The 26,079-nt window shown below is 54.0% G+C and overlaps 2 protein-coding genes across 4 annotated transcripts; both read left to right on the top strand.

The window, feature by feature from the left end:
* The first annotated feature begins 212 nt into the window (after window positions 1–212).
* Window positions 213–8,719, top strand: PGF (placental growth factor). The gene is made up of 7 exons (XM_054026989.1): window positions 213–731; window positions 3,093–3,135; window positions 4,896–5,092; window positions 6,180–6,256; window positions 7,077–7,106; window positions 7,204–7,266; window positions 7,715–8,719. The coding sequence occupies exons 1-7, from the start codon at window positions 666–668 to the stop codon at window positions 7,734–7,736; spliced, it is 498 nt and encodes a 165-aa protein (XP_053882964.1). The 5' UTR covers window positions 213–665; the 3' UTR covers window positions 7,737–8,719.
* Window positions 8,720–11,112: 2,393 nt separating this feature from the next.
* RPS6KL1 (ribosomal protein S6 kinase like 1) lies at window positions 11,113–25,165 on the top strand. 3 transcript variants are annotated; one of them, XM_054026636.1, is made up of 11 exons: window positions 11,113–11,243; window positions 12,427–12,743; window positions 13,367–13,491; window positions 15,734–15,826; window positions 16,778–16,825; window positions 17,719–17,851; window positions 21,127–22,128; window positions 23,071–23,160; window positions 23,359–23,441; window positions 23,817–23,912; window positions 24,073–25,165. In XM_054026636.1, exons 2-11 carry the CDS (start codon window positions 12,485–12,487, stop codon window positions 24,181–24,183), a joined length of 2,040 nt encoding a protein of 679 aa, XP_053882611.1. In that variant the 5' UTR covers window positions 11,113–11,243; window positions 12,427–12,484; the 3' UTR covers window positions 24,184–25,165. The 3 variants fall into 3 exon arrangements, with proteins under 3 accessions (XP_053882611.1, XP_053882612.1, XP_053882614.1); XM_054026639.1 differs by having other exon boundaries at window positions 11,115–11,243; window positions 21,985–22,128; XM_054026637.1 differs by lacking the exon at window positions 16,778–16,825.
* Window positions 25,166–26,079: the final 914 nt, after the last annotated feature.

The raw sequence follows: 26,079 nt of genomic DNA, 5'->3' as shown, positions 1-26,079 counted from the left end.
ATGCGGCTCTGATGCACGACGAAAGGAAACAAACGGCCATCTGGAGGCTCTGGGGCTCCAAAGCCCAGAGGATGCAGCGCAGCTCCGTGCAGTCTCAGAGGAAGGGAAAGTGGGAGGGAGGGTGTGAGTTGGGGAGGGACTTGGGAGGAGCCCTGGGCTCATGAAACAGAGCTGCAAAGCAGGCAGGGCAGCATTCACATGGCCGGAGAGCAGCCCGCAGGAGCAGGAGGTGCAGAGGGGCCCAGAGCAGCCAGTGCAGGAGCAGGAGGGGACCCTGTGTGCTGGGACTGAGCAGGGCAGAGGTGGTGTCAGTGTCCCAGGACTAAGACCGCTTGGACTTGCATCTCAGCTATCAGCGTCCCTTGTCTCTGAGCCCCCCTCATCCCGTGCCACCTCGGGGGCTCTGTAACACTGGCCTCCCGTCTCCTGACCACTGACCACCACAGCCTCTCCCAGGGCTAAGCTGCTGTGACTGGATCCACGGGTGCTGTGTTTGGGACGCTCGGGTCCTGGACTGTGGCCAGCGTGAGGGCTCCCAGGAGTGCCCCAGCCAGGGGATCTCTGCATTTCCCCCGCCCTGGAATCTCTCGCAGGGGGCAGTATGTTTGTTTCAGCTGGGACACGGGACTCTTCACTGGGGCAAAACTGAGGAGGCAAAACCAGCGATGCAGCTTCTCAGCAGTTTCCTGAAACTTCTTGTGGCTCTTGCGCTGCAGGCATCACACACTCAGGTGAGGGACCCCCCAGCTTCTAGCACCCCCCCCGTGTCCTCCACATAATGGATCGGGGGGAGCAGAGAGGGGCACTGGCAGTGGAAGAGTTCTCGGGGATCCTGCCGTAATGGTCCCAAGCCCCATTACTCTCCTTGCATCACTGTGGGGCTAGAGCACTGCTGAGGAATCGCTCCTGTAGTGTATTTTGCAGGCTAGGTACAGCGGGGGGATCAGTTTGAAGATGTTCTTCTTGGGTTGCCCCACCACTACCCCTCTCTGGTGGCTGAGCTCCAAGTGACCCCTTGTTCCTCGGGTCCTCCCTTAGCAGAAGAACAGGGGGCTGACTGGGGTACTGCTAGGCTGGCTGATGATGGGAGGGATGATGGGGAGGGGAGAAGATCAGTATCTCAGATGCTCTCTGAGGATTAGGCTGGCTCCAGCTAATTTCCAGGAAAAATAAACTCCCAGGAAACATCTTGTGAGAAGAGAGGAAGTGCCACTATTGTAGGGAAGCTGCAGTGGGGCTGGAGCTTCCAGACAGTCCCACAACTGCTCGTTTAGCTGAAAGCGTCTAGAGAGGATTCTGAGCTGATTACCTGCCTCCAGGCCCAGGCCCCAGGAGAGCAGCCCCGCAGGTGCAGGACAGGGCAACTTGGTGAACTCTGATCCCCAGGAACCCTCCTATACCTGGCAAATCCCATGGAAGAGCCCCCTGCTCCCTGGGAGAAAAAGCAGAGAATTTCCCGTCTGCTGAAAGGCACATGGGAGAATCACCTCCCCAGAGCCCCTACAAGGGCCATACCTCCCATGGGCGCTGTGTCCCAGGGCATGCGCTGTGACCAGCATGGCAGCAGAGTATTACTGCACTGAAACCAGGGGTGTGACATGACACAGGGACACCATCTGGTCTCCAGTGAATGAGGTCTTAACAGTGACCCCTCCCTTGTACAGCTTCTCAGGGAAAGTCTGTCCAAGTAGCTGGTTGGGTACCCAGGGCTGGCAGGAAGCCAAGCCCAGCCCAGCCCAGCCCAGGAGACTGTGGGGAGATATCCCCCCCCCCTTTTAAACTTATATTAATTTGCTTTGATTTTGGGTTATGAACATTTGCCATTGAGGAAAAGTCCAACCCTGCTGACACCCCTGAGTTCTGCTTCTGCTGAGTGTCCCAGCTGACAGGGGCTACTCTCCTATCTGCTGCAGCCAGCCCACTTTGGGCTGTGATCCCATCACAGTGGGGCAGCCTTGGCCAGCATTAAGATGGCAGAGCCCCGCCAAGGGAAACCCAGGGCATGGCATGGAGGAATTAGGATTTATACAGCATCCCAGGTGCACATGGCACTTCACAGCTAAGTACACGTGGCCCCTGCATGTGTCCAGTAGGGGCAGATGACAACATGCTGTGAACCGGCGGGAGGGAATCAGATGGGACTCTGACAGCATCATGATGGTTGGGGTATAAAGACTCATAGCTAGCTAGGGAAGGGAGGAGGGGTGCTGGGTACTCAGTAGGGGGAGCGCTCTCCTTTGGGGTGTTGTGCTCCATTCTGGGTCAGTAGTGACCCCAGACCCCAGTGTGGCAGGACGGGGGACGAGGTGATAGGTGTTGTGTGGATGAGATGTAAACTGAAGTGCTGACCATGTGTGGTCATTAGATCCTCTGGCATGTTGGATAAGAGCTGGGATGTCAGCCTGGATGTCTTCTACCTCCTGCAGTTTGAAGTGACACAAAGTCTTCACCTTCACACAACCTCTTTAGCTGTTGTTTAGTGAATTATGTCCCACCTAGCCCCTCTCCTGGCACTCAGGGCAGGGTTGGTCCCTGTTGTGTTGCACTCAGTCTACAGTAGTTGTAAACTTGTTGAACTTCACTGCTTCACTGCTACACAGTTGCCACATTACATCCTAGAGGTGGCCGCATGGAGTGGTGAGTGAAATGATCCCTTGTGGATCTAAAGTACTTTGGGACTCTTCAGAATATAAAACCGAAAGGCCGGATGGTGCAGGGGACTGGCTGTGCAGGCTAGCATTACAACAGCTATAAACATGCTAGATAATACTTAGTCCTGCCATGAGTGCAGGGGATTGGACTAGATGACCTCTCGAGGTCCCCTCTAGGCCTATGATCCTATGCTATTTATTAGCATTGTTATTTATTAGCTCAGTTGCCTTCCTGCTTCTCCATGTATACCAGCAAGTGCCCTGAATGCTCCACAACAGATCTGAGCTGGAAGGGCCGAGTGCCCTGTGGATGGGTGGGTGATGCAGGCAGAAGGGTGAGAATGGGGGTGTTACACCCCAAGATTTTGCTGCATTGTGCTCACTCTCTGCTGCCTCTTCCTAAAGGGCCTGGGTCTCACCTCTCTGTATTTCTCTCCCTAGCAGTGGGACAGGTTCAGCAGAAACAGCACCTCAGAAGGGCAAGGTGAGTTTGCAGCTGCTTCTCCTGGTTGTGTGTGAGAATATTAGCTCCCCTGTGGGCTCTGGAATTCTCTCTCCCCACCTCCCTGCCCAGGAGCTTGGGGATCCCCTCTGTCCTCCAACCTCAGAGGAGGAGACAGCCCCAGGGGAGGGGACTGGAGCCTCCAGAGGGAGGTGATGGGATATGGTCTATGGGGAGTCAGTCTGGGACTATCATCAGCCACTTAGGGGGAGGTGGAGGAATACAAATGGGAAATGTGTTGGCAAAATAGCTCCCCTGCCTCCCCTGAAAGTTAGATCCCCCAAGACCCCCACATTAATGCCCCCTCCAGAAGGTGCTTATTCAGCCCTCCTTCGGAGCCACTGAGCTCCAACAGGGCACCTCCTGGGATCAGAGCTGGGCAGAATTCTTCAGATGAAACTTTTTTTAAAAGAAAACCTCAATTTCAGTTTGACCAAAATGTTTTGTCAATTGGTGTTGAAATTTGCTGAATTAGTTCAGATAAAAAAAATAATCAGAAAAAGCCAACAAGTTTTGTTAGGACATTTTCAGGCAAAACATTTTGACTTTTCATTTAGACTTTTACATCCATTTAATTAAAAAAAAATTAAAAGGTGAAAAAACTCAACCGCACTGATCTGTTCGAACCCAGGAGGGTTTTTGTTTTTACTTTTTTGGAACTGTGGCTGCCTGATAAATTTCAAGTTGAGCTCTGAGGCAGCTTCTCCTCCGATAAGGTTTGGGTGCTATAAACCCTCATGCTTTAGGACAGTGGTCTCCAAAGTTGGGTGCGCGCAACCCAGGGGGTGCGCAAGAGGATCCTTCGGGGTGCATGGCAGGAGGAGCGCTTTTTTTGTTTTTTTTTGCTTCGTCAGTTTGGGCGGGAGTCTGAGTGCCTTTTTTTTTTTTCCCCTCAGCAAAAATGGTAGAGCCAGTGCGGCAGGGGGTGCGTGCTCAAATTTTTTTACTGATGGGGGTGCAGGATCAAAAAAGTTTGGAGACCACTGCTTTAGGACACGAGCCAACATGTAACTATTTGGGGTTAGAAGGAAACTTCCCCTGGGGGGCCAGCTATCCCATAACTGCTACCAACAGACGTTCTTCCTCTGATCTATCTGGCACTAGCCAGTGTGGAGACAGGGTAATGATCTAGCTGGATTGCTGCTAGATCCAGTATGAAAGCTCCTATGATGAACACTATTTTTTGGCATGTCCCAAATCAGGACACCATCCCCCTGCCTTGTCCAAATGACATAACATTTTCCAGAAAAATTCAACCACCACCACAGGCCTCATTCCCTGGTATTAAGGTTGATCAGAGTTGCTTGGTGATTTTTAGATGGGGGCCAGGATTGGGCTTCTAGAAGAAACTGGGCTGTTGTCTTAACTATGGAGTGGTGCCACATTTCTCCAGATCTAATGGAGATTTTTATCAGTGTCTGGAGATGAAAAATAGCCTGACTCCAGTGCAGCACATGACAGATGGGACAGGAAGAGAGCAGCAGATGGGACAGCTCAAAGAGGAGAAAACAAATCTGTTAGCCTGGAGGGAGAGTCATAACACTGGGAGCTGCCTGCAACTTTTGGGGCACACAGCAGGGCTTGCTCTGATGCCTGTGCCAGGTACATGGCACGCCTCCCAGACTCTGCCCTCACTCAGCCAGTAACTCCACTGTTTAGTGAGGGCTTGAGGGAGCAGGTCAGCAGGCATCTTCTGGACATGAACTTATAGGGCCTCCCCTCCACCTCTGGGTCTCTTCCAGTCCTGCCCTTCCAGGAGGTTTGGGGCCGCAGCTTCTGTCGGCCCTTGGAGATGCTGGTGGATATTGTGTCCGAGTACCCCAGTGAGGTGGAGCACATGTTCAGCCCTTCCTGCATCTCCCTGCAACGCTGCACCGGCTGCTGTGGAGACGAGACACTGCAGTGTGTCCCAGTGGAGACGGCCAATGTCACCATGCAGGTAAGAGCCAGGTGGGCTCAGCTCACAATGCAGGGACTCAGGCTCCTCTCCTGGTAGCTAAGATAACAATGTCGGGGCGTGGGAAACTAAGGCATGGAGAGGTTAGCTGACTTCCCCAGGCACAGTGAGTGAATCAATGTCAGAGCCAGCAGTCATTCCTGACATTCCACCGAACCCCTTCCCCCACATCAATGCTTTGCCCTTGGAGGTGTGTGGGCTGGGACAATGCCCCCCTCGCTGGCTCTTTGCTGTTCTCCCTTTTATGACTTGTCTTTTTTGCTGAAAGGTCTCATCTTGGACCCTACAGTTACAAACACAGGGAGCCCGACACGGCGTGTATCTGTGTGGGTGTGTGAGATGAGAGCGGTTTGTTGTCCCTGTGATGTGTGGTGCCCCCTGGTGTGGTGGGGTGAGATGGACACTGCCCTGAAGGTGCAGCAAAACGAATCCCTAGGTCTCTGGTTCTGTTTTTTTCTCTGCCCCTCTCATCATAACCAGAGGTGTCTTTGGGGATGCTGGGCCACCTACCCATCCCATTACCATTTATAGCTAACAAATTTATTCCGAAGAAGTGGGCTGTAGTCCACAAAAGCTTATGCTCTAATAAATTTGTTCGTCTCTAAGGTGCCACAAGTACTCCTGTTCTTTTTGCAGATACAGATTAACACGGCTGCTACTCTGAAACCTGTCATTTATAGCTAGTGACTGCATTGGCATCCTGAGAGCCCTGTTCCCCTGGCGCACCAGAAGCCTGTGGGGCTGGAGAGGACGAGGGCGGTGCTGGGGCAGGCTGGCAGGAGAACAGGAGAAGCAAAACAATGTTTTCAGGATCTGCTGGACCCAGGCTGTGGGGACCACACATTCTTTGGGTGGGAAATCTTGGGGTGCATGGATGGACCATGAAGCCTCTCTCCTTTCCAACAGCCTCAGGAGGCTTCACTCTTACTCCACAGCCCTCCCCCAGCACCACCTAAGGCACCTGAGATCAGCATGCAGCCCTGCCCTGACAAGGAGCAGAGGGGAGGGGAATGATGAATCAGCTTTGCCATGGAGGTGTAGGGAATGAATGATTTTTGTTCCCTTTCAGCTCCTGAAGATGAAGCCAGCGGGGCAGGTGCCCTATGTGGAACTGTCCTTTACAGAGCACAGGCAGTGCGAGTGCAGGTATGGACCATCCAGTCTCATTCTTCTCCACCATGCAGGGAGTCACCACGAGCAGGAGAGACCTCAGGGTGTGTCACCTCTTACAGTGAAGGCCTCAAACTCTCTCACAACCCAGGGGTTGCCAGGCCACCATGGACCCCTTGCTAAGTGGCTCTCCAGCACCATCTAGTGGCCTCTCACAGATGTATAGAGGCTGTTCCAGAACCGCATTGTTTTCCAGCTTGCTCAGAAGCTCTGACTGCTGAAGAGTGAGTCAGGTCCAGATTTTCAAAAGTGGCCTCTGGTTTTGGATGCCTCAATGTTAGGGGTTCAAATTGAGATACCTGAGGCCTGATTTTGAGAGGTGTGGAGCAACTACAGCTCCTGTTGCCACCAGCTGAAGTTGTGGGTGCTTAGCACCTCGGCAAATCAAGCACAAGGGATGTCAGTTTGGATTCCCAAAACTAGTGGCCACTCTTTTGGCCATGTCTACCTTCGTGTCTGACCCTCACTCTAGTTCCTCATCTATGCTGTGTCCTGGCTTCTCCTCTTTATCTCCAGGTGCTACTTTGATTGAGAGAAGCTACACTGCATTAAATACTTCCGGATGTGCATTTGTCACAAGTCATTTATGGCATTGGCAAAAGGATGTTTTATCATTGCGAGGGGGAGGAGCCCAAGCGTGGGAGTTCTGGCAGGCAGTCTGTCAATTAGGATGTAGTCCCAACCCTGTGGAATCAATGCTATTTCCATAGCATCCCATCCTCCCCCAGTACCTAGGGGCTTTGCAGATGCCACATTTGCAGTGTGATCATTTTACTCTCTCCTTTTTCTTCTCCAGGCCTCGGCGGGATACACTGAAGTCAGGAAGGTAAGTGCTATTAGCAGGGATTCTGGAGTTTGGGACTATCAGCCCTGGCTCATCTCCCATCCATTCAGACTCTTCTTTTTCCCCTTTCCTTTTGAAGGAGGAGACCCAAGGGCCAAGGCAAGAGGAAACGAGAGAAGCAGCGACCTAAAGGCTGTGATCTGTGAGTAGGCGTTAATCCAGGAGGAGGGGTCACGGCAGTGTCTCTTTTCAGAGATTCCTCCCAATAGCAGCTCTTTGGCTGCAGCTTGCTGCACAAGTGGGGCTTAGGGACAACGCACCAGCACCCGGAGTGAAACTGCTGCATCCCAACACACAGGGGCTGATACAGACCCGGGTCTGTCTCTACCATCTTTTCTGTGGATCTCAAAGTACTTTTCAAACGTTCATTAAACCCTCCTGATCCCTGACCCCAGCACTGCCCCACTGGGAGGTGACAGTGTCATTAACGCCACTTCACAGGTGGGAAAACTGAGGCACAGAGAGGCATGGACTTGCCCAAGATCACCCAGAGAATCAGGAGTAGAGCTGGGAATAGAGCCCAGAGTCGCTAGCTCCCAGTCCCCCTGTTCTAATCCCCCTCCTGTCTTTGTGCTGTGCTCTCTTTGCAGATGTGCCATTCCACGCAGGTAGTCATCTCAGCAGGAGAGGGCAGCACCACAGTGCCTGTACTTATTACCAAGTCCTCTAACCACCTGTATGTATGCGCCAATTGCATTCTTGACTGAACACTGTGGGACTTGTGGCTACTTGCACCTATGAGCTGTGACCCTCCAAGCAGACAAGAAGTGGCGAGGTGAGCAACAGGACAGGAGCATGGGCCCTTTTGCCGGAGAGGATGACCTGGACTTTTGCTTGGCCACCTGCAGGGATACAGCTCCAGGACCAGGGAAACTCAGCTGCGAGAGAGGCAGTCACCCCTTAGGCTGACCTTCCCCACCTTAAGAGCCTTCCCAGGAATCTCTGCACAGTTAACATTAGTGGTTAAAGGAGCCAGGGGCCAGATTCAGGGCTGAAAATCTTCATAATGAGGCTCAACAGGTCCAGGGCTTTGCATTCAACACTCAGGCAGAGGACAGCGGGGGACAAGCTTGGCCAAACGTGGGAATGTTTTTGTGGCCCCTGCAGCTGAAGGAGTATTCCAAAGTGCTGAGCGTGCAGCAGGACAGCACAGAACCTCAGGGAGGTGCCAGCCCAGGGGCTGCTGCACTGGGAGCGTTCCCTGTTGTTGTCACCCACAGGAGTCTTGTGTTGCCACCTCCACCTTTGCAGAGCAACCCTTCCCTGAGCTGCCAGCTGGCAGAGGGGACCACACAGTCATGAAGGAAGGAAACCTGTCCCTAGTGGGGACTCCAGTGTGGTGTCTGTCCAGCTCCCTGCACAGGAAAGATGTGGAGAAGCTGCAGTGAGCGGGGATGGGGGCTTGCCTGGGACCTATCTGCTTTTGGAGTTCCCTGGGTGGGATGGGATAGAGAATCCCAAGTCAACTGTATCACAGAGGGAATCATGACACCCCAGCACCTGGGCTGCAGCCTGGTTCCTGGGGCCCCTCCCCTGGCTGCAGCGCAGCAATTTTCAAGCCAAGTCTTTCTGAATAAAACCTTAGATAGAGAAATCCAGAAGCCAGCTGTGAGAATGCGTTTGTCTCATGTCCCCAACACCTGTTCTTATCTGCTGCCCTCTGAGAAGCACCATTCTCCATGTGCTTCTGGGACTGGAGCTTCCTCACAGCCTGTGCCTCTCCCTTGTTCTCTACAGCACGTCCTGCCAGTGCTCCTGCCAAGTTCCCAGCCTTTCCTTTTCCACCTGCTGGGCCTGGAGTTGCTAGGAGCTCCCTTAAAGGGAGGGCTCCATTTGGGTTAACCTGAGACCCCTTGTTACTCTGTTCAGTAAGAAACCTCAACAGAGCCAATGGCCCCCAGATGGTACAGCCTAGAAATGTAGCATGGCCACCTCAAAAGCTACAAATACCCCCATCTCCAGACAGCTCCAGCCTGAAGGAAGATCAACACTCTGCCTCTCTGACCTGCAGTCTCAGAGGAGGGGGAGCCTGGCAGATAAGGCCATGCAGAAGTTGCCTTCCCAGGGAACTGTGGGATGCTTTTCCATAAGTCATAGCACTTAACAACTGAATGCTGTCCCAGTGTAGCTGCAGGGCAATTGAACAACCCATAGGCACACAAGCGTGGATGCAAGTATAGATGCAAACCATCCTGTTAGCTTTAATTGAACTATGCAACCCCAGCTAGGAACAGTCGCATTCACTCGGTAGTGCAGAAAGGCCTATGGGAGTTTGGGCAGCACTTGCCACTCCCTGTCCTGAGCTGAAATCCTCAGTCACCTCCCAGGCAACTCACACATTTCACCTTTTCTGAGACTCTAAACCATAGGGGTCCTAAGTGCTGCAGCCAGATGTCTCCCTTGGGCCAGGTTGTGTTCTCCCCCGTTCTCCATCACCTTCCCAGCTTTGAATTTAACTTTAAATCCCTTGCCAAAGGGGTGACATGCCCCACTTTCTCCTCTGATCTTCCCCTGGCCTCTTTCTCCACACATGCCACCTCTTTCCTTACCTCCCCACCCCCTTCCTTTATTGGTGATCAGTCACTGGAGGCCTTCACCCTTGCCCTACAACCCCTCCACACTGGCTGTGCTGGTGCAAAGGGGATATAGGGCAGGTGTAAGCCCCCCCCTTTCAGCGAATACCCTGGCACAGAAGATTGTCTGTGGGAGCCTCAGAGCCAGCTCTGTACCTGCTCCCCCCCTTGGAAACACCCAGAACAGGGGACACTCAAGAGCAGGCTGGGAACAGGAGGGTAGCATCTGGGTTGTTGTGTCTTAGAGCTCTAAACACTGTTACAAACATGCTGAAACCACATTGGCACAGTTGGAGTCCGAATAACCATGTTTATCCCAATCCCTATACACCACAGTTGTCTCAAGACTCCAGCTATTCACCATTGTGGCAGGGCCCATATGGGCCTTGGAAACCAGAGCACACCCTGAGGGATGAATCTGGGCCCATGTTTTCTCCCCTCCAATATGCCAATACCTCAGAGTTCAAACATAGGAATCGCTGCACAAGAGCAGAGCAGTGATCCACCTACTGCAGTGTCCAGTCTTTCACAGTGGCCAGAACCAGATGCTGCAGAGAAAGCTGCAAAATAATAATAATAGTTAATAATCCAGCTATGGAATAACTTGTCCACAGGAGAAGTTTCTTCCTGCCCCTGTCAGTTCTGATTTACACCCGGATGCCTGCGGGTCTGTATCCCTTACACAAGTCCTGTCACAGTGTGACGATGGGTGTCCTCATCATCCTTTTTTCATCCTACTACTGGTCAGTGGTACAGTGAATTGGCTTGTCAATTCCCTCAGTCCCCTGCCTATCTAGTTCCTCCACTCCCCCTCTCCCCATGGTCTCTGTGCAGGCAGCATGCCCATCCGCCAGGGCTGCTCGGCGGTATGTGAGGGGAATTCCCATCACTGCTCCCTCAATCCCTAGCTGTCCAGCGACTCTTCTTTACATTTCCTGCTGGAGGGCGGCTTGGGATCGCAGACATTTGGGGCCCCGATTCATGGGCTGCGTGACACACCCGGGCCATTCCCGGGATGGATGCAGACGGGACAGAGCCTGGACAATCTGAACTTCGTCCGCCACCTGATTTAGTAACAGCCCCACGGTCCCCGGGTGTCTCTTTCCGTGTTGTAGCGGGGAAGTTGCTGCGCCCTCCTGCTCATCCCAGCCACCCTCCCACGCCCCGGCTGGCTCCGGGCAGCTCTCCCCCTTCGCCACTTCCAGGGCAATGTTTTGACCCTTAATCCAGGTTCGCCCCGCTGCGCGCCTTCGGGCTCTGCCATCAGCTCCCCCTCCCGCGGCGGGCGCTGCCCGGGGAGCCGCAGCCCGCGCGGACGCTGCCTCTTTAAGACGCAGCCGGTGGCCGAGCTGCCTGAGGATTGGTGCTTTATTCTAAAGCCGGGGGATGAGCTCATCTGCAGCCAACCGCAGCGGCTGTGGAGAGCCGGCACCTCGCTCCGCGCCCGGGGAAACCAGCCCGGCCCCAGCAGCGGGCCGAGGGGAGCGGCTCCATGGGGGCGAGGTGGGTCCCGCACCCCCAGGGACCAGGCTCCTGACTCCACCAGGTACTGTTCTTCCTCGTGCATGTGATCTGCCCCAGAGCTACCCCAGCCCCATGGCCGAGCCCCTTCCTCTGCCCTGTGGGATCAGGCTGGGTCTCCTATCCCCCTCCCTCTCGCGCCACTCTCCGAGCAGGAGGGTGGATTTGTAGCCAAGTAGTGGGGCCCGTTGGTGCTGTTTCACTGCTACCATCTCCCCAGCAGGGCCCTCCTAAGGCCACCAGCGCCAGCTCCCCCGCAGCCTGCCCAGAGCAGCTGGGACTCCAGCAATGTGAGCATAGGTGCTGGAACTAGGGGTACTATCGCACCCCGTGGCTTGAAGTGGTTTCCATCATAGACAGTGTTTACAGTTTGGTTCAATGGCTCTCAGCACCCCCACTATACAAATTGTTCCAATGGCACCCCTGAATGTGAGCTTCCTCATAGCAGTGCCCTGCCAGCACCAAGCCCTGCAAACTGTAGTCCCATGCATTTGTGACTGGCTCTGTTAACCTGAGGCAGCCCCAGGCAGAGGGGGGCAAGTAGGAGCAAATGCTTGTTTTGACCAGTGTTGGTCTGTATCTCCTGGATTATTAGCTGTTCAACCACAGTGGAATCCACATGAAAGACCCCAGTGCCCTGACTGTTCCATCCATAGAGACCCTTTGTTACATCTCCTCTGGAGGGATGATCAACCCTGATCCTAAATGTGGAGGCCCTGGGGCGAGAGCTTTGGCTCACGATTGTACTTTCCTGCAGTTTGCAGCTGCTGATCCATTTCCTGCTTGGTCGCAGTTTGTGTCAGCAGTGATAGACCAGAAATAGCCTTTCACTTTTTCTTTACGGCAGCAGTGGTGCCCCAGCACAGCTCTGCGAATGTTCCTGTTTCCGAACCTGCAGCCACCCTTCCCTTGCTACTCCAATCCTTGACACCCCAACCCAGCTCTGCTAATGCCCTGCTATTCCAATCCTGGTCCCCTAAATAGCTCTGCCAAAGTGCTTCACTCCTGACCAGCTATTCCAGGCTTGGTTTCCTCCACTAGCCAGTCTGCCAATGTGCAAGGCCTGACTTGCACCCCCCTGCTATTGCTCAGCCCTCCTGCTGCCCTCTCAAACTTTGCCAGCGCCCTCCCTTCTACCACCCCCAACTCCTCCCCAGTGTTGTGTTGAAGGGCTTTGTTTTGCTTCTCATCTGCTTTTCCCCCGCCAGCCCTTTTCCAGGATTGCAGGGACTGAGCTGCTGAGGATGCCCTGAGAGTGGCCAAGCCATGAGCAGAGTCTCCCGTGAGCGCCTGGACTCGGAGTCCTGCTCCCGGGCACTCTCCCAGGCCCGAATGTACCTCGAACAGATTCGGAGCCGTGTCTCTCCAGGGGGCCCTGATGTGCATGGAGCTGGGAAGCGGGATTACCTGGTGGATGCAGCAAAGCAGATCCGCCTGGCACTGGAGCGGGATGTGAGCGAGGACTATGAGGAGGCTTTCAATCACTACAAGAATGGCGTGGACGTGCTGCTGAGTGGCGTGCAGGGTATGGTGGGCTAGGGGCAGGAGTGTAAGGTGCAAAAGATGCAGGGTATATGAGGCTTGGTGGTGCTGGGGTGCATTGAACATGGGGGGGGGTTGGCAGCACACGGAGTACGAGTGCTCAGTGGCGGTGTGTGTGGGCTACACAAGGGATTGGGGGTTGGTGGTACAGGACACTTGGCAGCACACTGAGATTATGTGCACATTTTGGCAGTATATAAGGAGAGGAGAATCTGCATGGCTTTACGATGGAGTTCTCTGGATCTCTGTGGTAGCAGCCAGGGGTGGTGGGGCTGACACCATGACTAGCTAGCATGGGGAGGAAGCAGAGTGGGCAGGATGATGGGAATGGGTCAATCACCAGTTGTCAAGCAAGGAGGCATGAGGAAAAGGATAATGACTGAAGGCAGGGCTGCAGGTTAGTGACTGGCTGCTGTGGTTGGGGGGCAGAGCTGTGGGGAAGATGTGGCATGCGGGGAAATGGTGTTGGGACATGGTGCAAGGATGAGGCGTTATGAGGGGCAGAGTGTCTGGGTGAGCCATGTGGCATTGAGATATGTTGGCCAGAGTGTGTTGAGGGGCTGGAATGGTGACTAAAGCTGTGTTTCCCCCCCCCCCCCCATGCAGTCGACCCTAATAAGGAGCGCCGTGAGGCTGTGAAGCGGAAGATCACACAGTACCTGAAACGGGCTGAGGAGATCTTTAACTGCCACCTGCAGCGGACTCTGGGGAACGGGAGTTCCACTGCCACGGTGAGGAGGTGGGGTTGGGAAAATGGCTTCATAGGGACCCCCTGATTGCCCTGGCCGGGACCTCGGGGTGCAATACTGACAGCACATGTGGTGCTGGTTGGACTCCCTGAGTGCAGTCCCCTGTGTGGGTCTGACTGGGATGCATGTGGGACAGCTGTGTTGGGGAGAGGGCTAGGACCCATATGGCTATCATCAGTCTCAAGCCCTAAACATACAAAGGTGCCAGTAGGGCTATAACACTGGCATCCTGATCAGGGAAAGGCTGAACAGTGCCCAGTGATGAGGGAGATGTAATTCGGCCTAGTGATAGCTGGCTCCAGATCCTGCACGTCAACTACCAAATGTCACCAGGGGACAAGATTTAGAGAAGCTCTTTCTCAGTGCCTTAAATGACCGCTTCCTGGGGTAGCCCTGTCTGGAGCACCCAGAGGAGTGGCTGTTCTCGACCTACCTGACACACAGCAGTGGCTTGAAAACTAACTATAGTAGGGCTGACCTGAGTAACGGGGCTTGTCTGCATTGCATTGTTCTTAAACTCTCCCACCATTGCAGTCCCTCAGATGCAGCTGCTTTTGTGGGATGGCAGCTCCTGACTGTGGGTCTGCATGAACGCAGGTCTGGGCTGGGTATCTCTGCCATGGTCTGGCTGCTGCTGGACAGAGAAGATCTATTTTATGGTGCTAGTCAAGGCAGTGAGGGAGAGGTTTACGGGCTACTGTGTTGCAGTTGACTCAAAACAAGGTTCTCCAAGCAGGGCCGTCCGGGGGGCGGGGGGGGGGGGGGGGAAGCAAGTGGGGCAATTTGCCCCAGGCCCCACAGGGGCCCCCAGGAGAGTTTTTCGGGGCCCCTGGAGCAGGGTCCTTCACTTGCTTCGGGGGCCCCGGAAAACTCTCGCGGGGCCCAGGCCCCCAGAACTTCTTCTGCTCCGGGTCTTCGGCGGCAGTGCGGCGGCGGGGGGGGGGGGGGGGTGTCCTTCTGCCCTGGGACCCGCCGCCGAAGTGCCGGGTCTTTGGCGGCAATTCAGTGGTGGGGGCCCCCTGCCGCTGAAGACCCCAGGCCCCCTGAATCCTCTGGGCGGCCCTGTCTCCAAGAAGATCACCCCTCAGCTCCCAGAGCCCTGCAGGCCCCTTCCTGCCCCAGCATAGACCCCAAGGCTGCCCTTGTTGGATAGGCTGGGCCCAAACCAAGATTGAGTCCTGCACCAGCTGCAGAACGTTGATGGCATCTGTGGGAGGGGTGGTGGCTGAAGGGGAGCTGACGCTACCCAGCTGCAGAGGTGAAGGGCTGAGATGGTTCAGCACAAACATAGCCCATGGCATTATTGGGACTCATGCGGTTTTTTAGGTGGTTTGTTTATGCCTGAATTTTTCTTGTGATTTTTCTCATTATTCGAAATGGCTGTGATCCCTTGTTTTCAGAAGTGCTGAAGCCAAGGCTGCCCTCAGTTAAGGTGGACACCATGCCTGCCTCTAGTGAAAATGGCTTCCATTTCTCTTTCTTCCCAATGGGACTGAAGCCAGACTGTCCTCAGCTAAGATGGCAGCCACCAGTCACCCTGTGCAGACCAGACAGGAGGCAGGGGAATGTGGAGGGGCAGGGAATGAGACCAATGGGGTGGGGGTAAAGGGCATGTGAGGAGTTGGGACCCAGATTGGAAGATCAGGTGAATGTGTGGAGCAGTGAGACAGAACGGAGAATGTGGGGAGAGCAGGAAGGGCTATTGTTGGGGGACAGAGGGTGACTTTGGGGACTGGGGAGGTTAGAGAGGGAGAGTATGGGGTGCAGCAAACTGAGGGGAAAAGGAGGGAGTGTGAGGGGAGAAGATTGTGGGGCAAGCAGAGAGAAGAGTGTGGCAAGATGCTGGGTAGGGCACAGTGATAGCCTAGGCTGAGTGAACGAGGGGGGTAGAGTGGCAACTGCCCCACCTCAAGGGTTAGGAGAGGGTAAGGGCAGTCTCAGTTCTGTGTACTTAAATACTTAAGGTTTAACTTACGTCCGCTGGAGTTGGGAGCTTCGCCCTAAAGGCTCAGAAATCCAGACACTGGCCGAAACTAGAGTCCATTTATTTTCTTTTATTTTTAAAACAGTCACAATTTCGGGTGTGTATCGCTGATGGTGTCTGAATGTTTAGGTTTGGCAGCTTTTCTGGCTCCCCACAGATGAAAAGGGAGACCCCTTCCAGCTGCACCCCTGGACAAGAACATCTCCAGGATCCTCATTCTCATTTCTCACTGCCTCACAGGGCTACAGCAGCCTTCGCTTTCGGCCCATCAGGACACTCAGCTCGGCTGTGGAGAACCTGAGGCGCTGCAAGGTTGTGGGAGTGATTGAGAAGGTAAGGAGCTGCAGCAGAGTCACAGCAGCCTGGACATCAGGTGCTGAGAGCCCCTTGTATTGTGCGTGCCAAGCAGGGTTGAGGCTGGTCACCCACACCTTTCCCACCAGGGAAAACCTGAGTGCTAAAGGGAGTGGGGTGACTCACAAGGGGCACTCTGAGCTGACCACTGATTGAACGGGCAAGGCCCAGAATGGTATTGGTGTCTCAGGGGGTTCTCTCTCTTCTGAGCTAGTACTGGCCCCCGGGTAGTGGGGAGGTGTGCTGTGCCACTAGGGGCACTGTTGGAAGAGAAGTAAAACCGATGTCCTGACCACTCACAGCCATTAAAGGCCCCAAGACCTTTGCAAACAACTCAATGTCTTTGCCTGATTCCAACCTGCATAGCTACATTTCGCCTCCATAAACGGATGCCCAGTTGCTATGGCGATGGATGCCCTATAGGTTCCATAGACCCCAGCAGAAGTCTGGATGATGGCGTTCATTTCCCTGCACCCTCAGCATGTCAGGGCCTTGGAGTGAAGATGTTAGGTTCCTTCCCTCGGGCCCCTAAGGAGGGTCAGAATTTTGGGTGATGAGATTAATTCCTTTCTGCCTCCCCTCACCCCACCCCTCTCCACTGGCAAGGCCCAAAGATGGGTCGAAACGCGTTACACAAACCTAAGGGAGGAACATAAAATAATGATGCAGGAAGCTGAAAATGCTGTGGGATTCTCCCCCCGTTTAGTGTCACTAACTCTTCCTGTATTCCATGTCTCCTTATCTCCCTATTTCTGAGGTAACTAATGTTGACTTATTAAAAATGTGGCTGGAGGGCAGGGGTAGCTAGAGACACCAAAATAGTAAGGAAAAGAGGTAACTTTGAGACTAAAATGAGCCAAGTCCCTTGAAATGGGACTTGGAGTGACAGAGTTCACTGTTTCTGATCTGGGCTGTCACCATTGCTTGCAGGTGCAGCTAGTCCAGGATCCAGCCACTGGGGGGACCTTTATACTTAAGGTGGGTGTTTCCTACCCCTTAGCTCCTCCATCTCCCGCTCCTTTGGGGGAACCCTCCAGCAAGGGGTGTCCCATACCAGCCTGACCTGAGAAGTATTTCCCATGAGTTCCTCAGCTCCATTTTGTGCTGTTCAGCAGAAATAAATTTTATAGTAGTATCCAATGTCCCCCCTAAAGTCTCCCATGCCCTGGCATGACCCTTCCCCCGGCCCCCCATTATCTCCTGCAATCAGAGGGGAATTCAGTCTCCTTGGTCACTCAGACATGAGCTGCCTTCCCACTGTCCCTCTAATGGAACTCAGTCCAATGGAGCTGGTGGAACCCAAGCCATGGATCTGTGTCCAAACATGAATCGGAGCAGAAATGACATGAGTCTGGGAGTTCTCAGTCTGAGTCCCTGGGGCATTTGTCCAGCACAGTTAGGCGTGATTATTACTGCTCATGAAAAGCCCAGAACTCTAATAACAGAGCTTGGAGGCTGTGGGGTAAGAATGAGGGGCATCAGCTGGAGCTGTGGGCATGGCGAGGACTGGAGTAGCTGGAGGGATTGAGGTGGATGGGCAGACCTCTGTGGGTGGGGGCCAGCCTCAGAATAGCGATGGAGGTTACAGATCAGGAATAACCTGCATTGGCAGAGCTGTGTGGGAGCCCAGGTGTGTAGTAGCAAGGGGCACTGTGTGAGTGTATTGGTAAGGCTGTCTGAGCACGGTTTGCTGAGCTCAGCAGATGGAGAGCTCTAGTCTGTGTGACCCTGGTGGACAAAGGTAGGAATGAGGGGCTTGTCAGAATGGAATAGACCAGTAATCCCTCCCATTCAGTCTTCTGCCCTGGTGGTGGCCAGTCTCCAGGGATTCAGTGACACTCAAAGTTCCCAGCTGTATGCTCTCCATGCAGAGCCTCCCCAAATCCCACGTGGAGACCCGTGAGCGGCAGACCATCATCCCGCACGGAGTCCCCTTCATGGCCAAGCTGCTGCGCTACTATGTGAGCGAAGACTCCATTTTCCTCCACCTGGAGCATGTGCAGGGTGAGTGTGAGCGCCAAGACTCTGCTTCCTTCTTGTCCTACCCCCTGCTTCTCTGACCCTGATCTGGAATGAGTGTCTCATGTGCTAGAGCTGTTTGGGACTATGTTTTGCAGTGAGGGTGATGCTGCAGGGTCTCTGAGCCCTGCAGTGAGCGCCAGCAAGCAGCATTGCGGGTTTGGAAGAATAGATAAGAGGCTTCTGGGATCCATGTGGGTGAGAGTAGGATAGAGATTAGGCTGGTGGAGGCCTGGGTATGATGCTGGGGCTCCAGGTTACTGGAGACCAGAGGGAGGGAATGGAAGCTCATCGGAACATAGAAATTGCTGTACTGATCAGACCATTGATGTGTCTAGTCTAGTATCCAGTCTCCCATGGTGGCCAATAGCAAATGTATCTGAGGAAGGTGCAGAAAACCCTGTTGTGGACAGATTGTGAAATAATCTTTCAGAGCAAGTTCTCCCTAACCCCCTTAGCTGGAATGAGCACGTGCACAGCTATGTACCCCACTACCTGCTCTCAGATTCCATTGCCAGGCATTATTTTGTAGACTTGCATCATGTCCCTCCTGTTCACGTCCTCTTTAAACTAAACTCTACGAACTTGTCACTCTGGGTCCTGGCCTGGAAGTCCCCCAGGCCTCCAATCACTTGCACTCCCGTCTCTGAACCCCTTCTCTTTCTGCTATATCCGGCCTGTGAGAGAGTGATCAGACCACAGTGCTCCAGGTGGGAGTGTGCACCACTAACTAAGATAAGAGGGTTCAGAGCCTAGTGAGGGGTGTGTTCTGGTGGCTCCCGTGATAGGAGAAGGCAAGAATATGGGACAGGTCTCATGGTATTTGGCATGAGATTTGGAGCCATGTGCTCAGAGCCATTCTGTTTGCTGGTTTCCAGCAGACAGCCCACCGTAGGTTACTGCGGGCTGAGCTACTTACTGCTTTGTGGCTTGGAAGTAATGTTTTTCCCATACCACCAGATTGGTGGAGGCTGACTTTTGTTTGTTTGTTTGTTTTTGTTTTGCCTTTGTCGCAGCAAAAGCTAGGGTTTGGGTTTTGGGCAACCGGAAGGCTGGAATTCTCCCCTCTCAGAGGTCACAGTTTGGACCCACATGGGAACTGTTTAGTTGTCCCAACTTTTGACAGGTGCCCAGCGCAGGAACTCACTAATTTAGGCTCCAGATCCAAAAAAGTAACATAGTGGGTATCTCAAGGGCATCTCTTTATGAGATAGGGGCATGGTGTCTAACCCCCTGGAGGCAAATGCGAACCAGGGGCCAGGAGACTACTTCAGGGGACCACCCTGCCAATGTGCTTGATGGCAGTGCGGGCTGGGGATGAGGTCCCTTCTTGCCTCTGCCCCCGAAAGGGGGAGGGATGCTAGTGGGCAAGTGGAGGCATACAAATTCCCTCCTAGTATGATGATTAGCTCCCCCTGCGGTGGGAACCCCCCAGAATTGGCAAAGGATCAATGGGGTGTGAGGGACTGCACTGGGCTGCCCACCGATAGGAAACTTGGATGTAATTTGACTAATAAAGTTGCGGCCTGGCTGAAACCCATAATACCACATGTCCTTCCCTTCGTCCACACAATGAGAACACAAACCGCATTATCCTACTGCCCGGAATATTTTCAGTTCCACTCCTTAAGTATCCTGACGCTTTGTTTTATTGCCCAACGGTTCTGCTGAGCAGAGATCGTCACTCTGTTATCTGTGATGGCACCTAAGCCTTTTCCCTGTGTGGCTGCAGCTCATTTCTATTTAGCCCCTCATCTGAGTAAATTCAGATTGTTCCTTCTAGCGTGCATCATCCTGCTTTGTCAACACTGAATTCCATCTGCCATGGTGCTGCCCATTCACCCAGCTTTGTTGGATCCCTCGGGAGTTCCTCAGTTTTTAGTCTCCACTTACGTAAATAATTAGCTGTGAATGTTGCCACCCCACTGCTCACCCCTCTCCCAGAGTGTTGTTAAGCACAATGAACAGTATTGCACCTCAGGGTGCCTCTCAACCTTTTTTTTTTTTTTTTTTTTTTTGCCATGCTGAAAATTTATTTCCTTCCTATCCTTTGTTTTCTGTCAGGGATTAGAAATGGGCTAAGGGACAGAGCTGTACTCTCGCCCCATGACTATTTTGTTAGTCACTTTTGAGAGGCATTGTAAAGTTGTTTTTTTTTTGTTTTTGAAAGCATGTGTAAACTACATTGGCCTGTTCTCCTTTTCTCCCCCATTAGTTTGCTGATCCACTAGATTAGAGGGGCATGATTTTCCTTTGCAGAAGCCCTGCTGGTTTGCTCCCATTGTATCATTATCATTTTGACTTGAAAGATAGAGACTGGGAGGGCAACAGGGAGCTGGTTAAGTCTTCCAGATTCTGTGCCACCCCTGCCTTAGAATGAGCTATAGAGCAGTCTGAAGGGTGCTAACTGACACTGCTGGCATAAGGGCCCTTAGGCATCAGCATAGCTCTGTCCTTCCTCTGCCTCCCTTCCCCTGTGCTGGAGAGTGATGGCTGGCAGAGGGGGTAGCTTGTGTGGTGGCTGACTTGGCTGACTATTCCAGGGAGGGGTTCCCCTCCACCAGGGGAGTTCTCCTCTGGCTGCAGGGCTCACTGGTCTGCAGTTCCCAGTGTTATCTTTGTGCCTCTCTCACATAAGTGCCACATTTGCTACCCTTGTGTTACTCATGGAGTAGCTGATTTTTAATGTGACTGCAGATTTTTGTTAACCGCTCAGCCACTTCATAGTCAAGCTATGCAGAAAACTCCTGGGTGAATGCCATCCGAGCCTGGGGACTCCCTGATCTATAATTTATCTGTTTGTTCCCGCACCCACTCTTTGGGCACTTCAGTCTCTGACAGTGCCTCATCTTCATTGTCATAGGGGCCAGAAAGGCCTTCTGGGTGTAAAGAGGAAATGGTCATGGGGTAAGAGGAGGGGTGAAAATGGGTCTGGGAGGGAGACAACTGTTGGGATCAAGGGGGCTGAGGAGAGGGAGTGGAACTGGGCCCTGGGAGGAAGAAGAGGTGGAGATAAGCTGATGATGAGGCCACAAAGAAGGGGAGAGAGGAACCCACTGAGATTATGGGGCCTAGAGAAGATTCTGGGTCAATATTTTTTTCAGCATGTGAATTTAAGCTGCTCAGCATGTGAGCCTGATGCCTGCTGAACCCTGAAGGCTGGTGTTAGGGTAGCAGGTGGTTGGGGTGTCTGTCTGTCTGCCAGGGACCTGGAATGGTTTCCACCCCATAATACTTTTTGTCTTCCCTTCACTCTCCAGGGGGGACTCTCTGGTCCCATCTCCACTCCCGGCCTTGTTTAAAGCAAGGTTCTTTCGATGTCCCCGGTAGCCTAATCCCAAAGCCCAACTCAGCTCTGGTGGGCCATGGTGAGGAGCAGCGAGTAGGAACCTGCTCGGGGGCTGGCTCTCAGTCCAGCCAGAGCTCCAGCTTCTGCCCAGAGAATGGCACTGACCTCCCAACCTCTGCGAATCGCCACCCACCAGAAATTGCTGACCAATCGTCCTCTTGGGAGCAGTCACCTGACCACATGGATGCCAGACCAGGGACTGGTTGCAGGTTCCATACTGGATCCGCCACCAATGGCCATAAGGGAGTTACTGGGGGGAAGGATTCAAGTGCAACACACACTCTGTTTGGTGTCACTGATTCTGTCTTCATGGCAATGGCCAAGGGACGCAGCTATCTGACCAACCAGAGCTTGGCCTTCCAGTCATGTGACTTGTTAACCAGCAGTGATGGTGTCAGCAGTGTATCAGAGAGGGAAGCGTCTCAGCAGGACACACGGCTACTGGCTGAGGAAAGGCCATCCCAGTCTCCTGCTGCAGTCCCGAAGGCTATGGGAGGAGGCCACCTGGTGAAGGTGGAACCTCAAGTTTGCCAGGTGTCTGATGCTCCCTGGGCTCAGCCCACACAGTTCCCAGTGGCTCCCCCAGGACAAAGGCAGCTGCATCCTGGAACCACCCTGTACAGCTCCAGCGAGTCCTACTGGTGTGACTCTGGGGGGCAGGAGTTGTTGAGGAGCATCTCAAGGGCCCGAGAAGGAGCAGGCCATGGTCAGCACAGAGAGCATCCAACTTCAGGACAGCATGGGCCTCCAACCCATTGCTCTTTCCTAGGGGATGGCCAGGGGACCTGGAATGTGAACGAGGAGCTCATCCGGCTGTGGGCAGCCGAAATGCTCTTGGCTCTGGAGGGACTCCATCAACAGGGGGTGTTGTGCCGGGATCTCAACCCCAGAAACCTGCTGCTAGATGGTGCTGGTAGGTGCTGCTTGAGGCTATAGCATGAGGAGGGGTTTTATCCCCTCAACAGGGGGGCCTGTGGCATCTGATCCACTCCAGGATGGTTTGCCCCCGCACTGCATCTCTGTGTTTGTTCTGTGAAGTCTGAGCATCTCTGATCCAGACCCCACCCCTGTGCTCCAGGCCTTAAGGGCTTCTAGGAGACTGCTACAGTCTGCTGTGCATGAGGCAGAACAAGGCTGCTCAGCAATGTTAGCCACATGGAACATATCCTGTTCCCTGGGGGGTCCTGGCTACTTGGGACACCCCTCTGAGCCTCCACAGGGGAAGTTGCGATTAGCTGGGGCAGTCAGGCTAACAGTCCCCAGGGCTAATGGTTTGGGGGCCTTTGACTCTGCAAGTCAGCCCTCCCACCCTTGGTCTGGCAGCCTGAGTTCATTGCTCTCCAGAGTGCACTGCATGGCCTGACTCTTCTCTCGAGGCGGGTGTGTGTCTGTGTGATGAAGAATGTGGGGCAGGTTAGAAAACTACAAAATAAACAGTGGATCCTTTAAATGAGGAGCTGGTAAAAATGACCCTTTCCCCTTGACCCTCATCCTCTCTTCTTGCTCCATCCAGTTACTCTTGCTTGGATCCCATCCTACCCAGTCCTTCCACTAGCTGCAGACCCGTCACTCCCACTACCCCTTCCCCAGAAGAGTCTAGTCCCCACTGTGCATGTGGGAATCATGTGTTCTGGGGCCTGGTGCTCTGTTGGGGCTCAGAGCAGTGAAAACATTGGAGCCCAGCTATGTTGCAGGGTCCAGGGGAGGTGCCAGTGGGGCAGCTTTTCCCACCATGTCCCATTGCAGGGGACGGGAGCCTGGAGGGATAGGGCCATGGCTTGTGGCACATGCTGCAATTATTAGGTGTCTTTTGTCCTGACCTCCCTACCTGCCCCTGACTGGTGCTGTTTCACAGGTCACATCCGTCTCACCTTCTTTGGCCAGTGGACAGAGGTGGAGCCACAATGCTGCAGCCAGGCCCTAGAAGATCTGTACAGCGCCCCAGGTAAGGGAACAGTCTACTGCCTTCTCTGATGCCCCCTTGAGACACCTCAAGAGATTTATATCTGCCCAGCAGCATCTCCCTGTCTGCCTGATCTCTTCCAAGGGCAGCTGCCACCAGCGCCCATGGGAGCTTGATGCACGGTTGCCTTTCAGCATCTCCCTCCTATTTGATCTTGAACTCATTTGGCTTTCTCTGCAGAAGTGGGTGGGATTTCTGAGCTGACTGAGGCCTGTGACTGGTGGAGCTTTGGGTCCCTGCTGTATGAGTTACTGACAGGAATGGTGAGTGGTTTCTGTGTCCCCATCTTATGTCAGGCAGGGGGCAGCATGTATCAATCCTAGTGTTGGTGCCCCAGTGCACATGGGGGGGCTAGGAGGAGTCTGCATCCTGGTATTAGTGTCCTGGGGTGTAGATTGGGCTCCAGGCTGAGTTGTCACTGGGCATGTGACTCCTAGTACCGGAGCCTGGGTATCTGGATGCTGCTCCCTGGGGTGCTGAGGGCCTGAAGCTGATGAGCCATTGAATTGTGGGAGATGGGCACTGGGGGGCTGAGACTGTTACTCCCATGATGCTTGGGGAGGGGCAGTGGCAGATGAGGTGTAAGGAGGACAGTGCCCGCTGCACAGGGTTCTCCTCACTGTCTGTCTCTCCCGCAGTCGCTGTCCCAGAGCCACCCCTCAGGGATTCACCCTCACACCCAGCTGCACCTTCCGGAGAGGCTCAGCCTGCCTGCTGCATCCCTGCTCACTGAGGTGAGGACACCCAGGTAGTGTGAGAAGGGGGAGGGGGCCATGGGTCTGGAGCAGGGCTAAGGCATCTTTGGCTGGAGCCTGCTGGGTGAGGGGTGGGAAGGGTCCTCGCTGGGGCTGTGCTGCTGCTCCCCATCTCATCCCTGTGTCCATTTCCTTCTAGCTGCTGCAGTTTGATCCCAAGCGACGCTTGGGCTCTGGAGAAGGCGGAGTCAACAAGCTGAAGAGCCATCCCTTCTTTAGTACCATCCAGTGGAACAAGCTGGTTGGCTAGACAGACCCATGCGGAGCAGCGAGGAGTGAAGGATGGTGTCATGGTGCCAGGCAGGGGGCTAGCTGCTGATGTGCTGGGTGGGGCCCAGGGAGAGACCCAGATCCTGCTGGAGAAGCAGATTATCCCCCTAGATCACTGGGACCTGTGATCCTGGGTGGTACTTGCAGCTCTGCCAGTCTGGGGGAGGTCCACTTCTGCAAGGGCTGATTGTGGGGGTCTGGACTGGGTCCAATTTGCAGCCTTGGCTTCTTCCTCTTGGGCTAATTTCCATTTGTGTTGCAGTGGCTTATCCAAGAGATCAGGCCAGGCTGGGGTCAAGTCATGTTGTCTCCCTGCCCTCCTTCCCCCAGGTCCTCCCATTCTCACCTTACATCTAACCCAACCCTGGTAAGGGTCACTAACCCCTACAGGGGCAAAGACATCAGTGCCAGGGGGCCTAACTCAGCCACTTTAGCCTACTACGTTGCCGTCCCATGGGTTCCCTGGGACATTCCTGTCCCTCTTTACCCACAAGCTCTGTGGGGCTCTCCTTGCCTGGTGCTTTGTGTGGGAAGCGAGTCTCTGTAACTATGAATGAGACTCCCCTGCTCGCCTAGGGGGGGTAGTACCTCCCTCTGGGGCAGGCCCCGTTAGTGTCCAGCTCCTTCTCTGCCCATAGACTCCACTAGCTCCCTGATTCTCCCTGCCCTTATCAACTGGGGATCCCACCCCACATCCCTGTTACTTTCTCCCCATTTCTCTGCTGCTGTCTGAGCTCTTTATGGCTAATACATTCCCAATGGCTACCGCTAGATGGAGTCGGGGGTTGTGGTCTGTGTGTCTCACTGGCTGCATGTGCACTAACAGCACCTACCCATGGTATCTTGTGGGAGGGGTGGGGAGGAGCCATCCCCCCCCACCCTCAAGTGTGTGAGAGGCTCCCCCTGGGATCTCTGACCTGCTCCGAGTGAATGTCTGAAATCAATAAAACAGCTTCACCCAAGTGGAGGATTGTTTCTGATTTACACACTATCCTTCATTCCCCTCCTGGAGCCATTTCCTTCTGTCTGCTCTGCACCCCCAGCCCACACCTGCTACTGCAACCTTCTCCCTGAGCTCTCCTTTCAGGGAGATGTCGCTGTACTTGCAACGAGTGCTCCGTCCCCAAGGTTACTGACTTCCCAACCCGCTGGGCTCTAAGGCTGTGGGCAGGAAGAGGTTGGAGGATGAGGTGAGGGTGACTCACTGTGGAACGAATGCCTAGGGCAGGGCCTGCAGCTGGTGTTTAATTTCTGAGAAACTGGCCAAGTGGCAGGAGCAGGAAAGGTGTTAACCAGCTAGAGCCTTAAAGCGCGCTGTAAATGCAGTGCAAGGAGAGAGGAAGGCAAGGGTTGTTCCCTGACCTCTGGCAGCTCAAGCCTGTGCTGTAGCAGCCCTGCTGCTATTCCAATCCTTGACCCAGTAAGCGAGGGCCAGATGCAGAGGTGGGCTAGGTCCAGCAGGGAGCTAGGAGTGCCTGGCAAAGGGACTAAGTTGCCATGTGCTGCCTTTGCCTCTGTGCTTGTTCTGCACCACCTCAAGCTGGGTGTTTAGAGCAGAAACTCCCCAACAGCCTCTGTGGCATGAGTGTCTCCTGCACTCTCCTTAGTGGGGAGCAGAGGGAGAGTCCTAAGCTCCAGGGGAGAATGAATCCCATTCACAGAGCCACATGCTGTGGGGGTGGACGGCTGGGAGTGGAATGGGCCTTTCTAAAGTAAACAGCTGCTGGTGTGATGGCTGAGAACAGGGTGGGCGAGCCATTGGTTCATTTCCTCTTTCATCCCTCTTGTGGTAGCCAAAGAGCAGAACATTGACACCAGGTCTCCTGCTGTTGCGTATTCTGAAGACATGGCACTTGGCTTGCAAAGGGCTCAGTGG

The sequence above is a fragment of the Malaclemys terrapin genome, chromosome 4 (genome assembly GCF_027887155.1).
Source record: "Malaclemys terrapin pileata isolate rMalTer1 chromosome 4, rMalTer1.hap1, whole genome shotgun sequence".
NCBI classification, from domain to species: Eukaryota; Metazoa; Chordata; order Testudines; family Emydidae; genus Malaclemys; species Malaclemys terrapin.
This window is presented reverse-complemented; position numbering and strand designations above follow the sequence as displayed.

Bases quoted from the DNA above. Each gene is read 5' to 3' on its own strand.
- PGF (XM_054026989.1), top strand. From the start codon at position 666: ATGCAGCTTCTCAGCAGTTTCCTGAAACTTCTTGTGGCTCTTGCGCTG. The intron at 5,093-6,179 runs GTAAGAGCCAGG...GTTCCCTTTCAG, and splicing joins CGGCCAATGTCACCATGCAG to CTCCTGAAGATGAAGCCAGC. The intron at 7,267-7,714 runs GTGAGTAGGCGT...CTCTCTTTGCAG, and splicing joins CGACCTAAAGGCTGTGATCT to ATGTGCCATTCCACGCAGGT.
- RPS6KL1 (XM_054026636.1), top strand. From the start codon at position 12,485: ATGAGCAGAGTCTCCCGTGAGCGCCTGGACTCGGAGTCCTGCTCCCGG. The intron at 16,826-17,718 runs GTGGGTGTTTCC...CTCTCCATGCAG, and splicing joins GGGGGACCTTTATACTTAAG to AGCCTCCCCAAATCCCACGT. The intron at 23,442-23,816 runs GTGAGTGGTTTC...TCTCTCCCGCAG, and splicing joins ATGAGTTACTGACAGGAATG to TCGCTGTCCCAGAGCCACCC.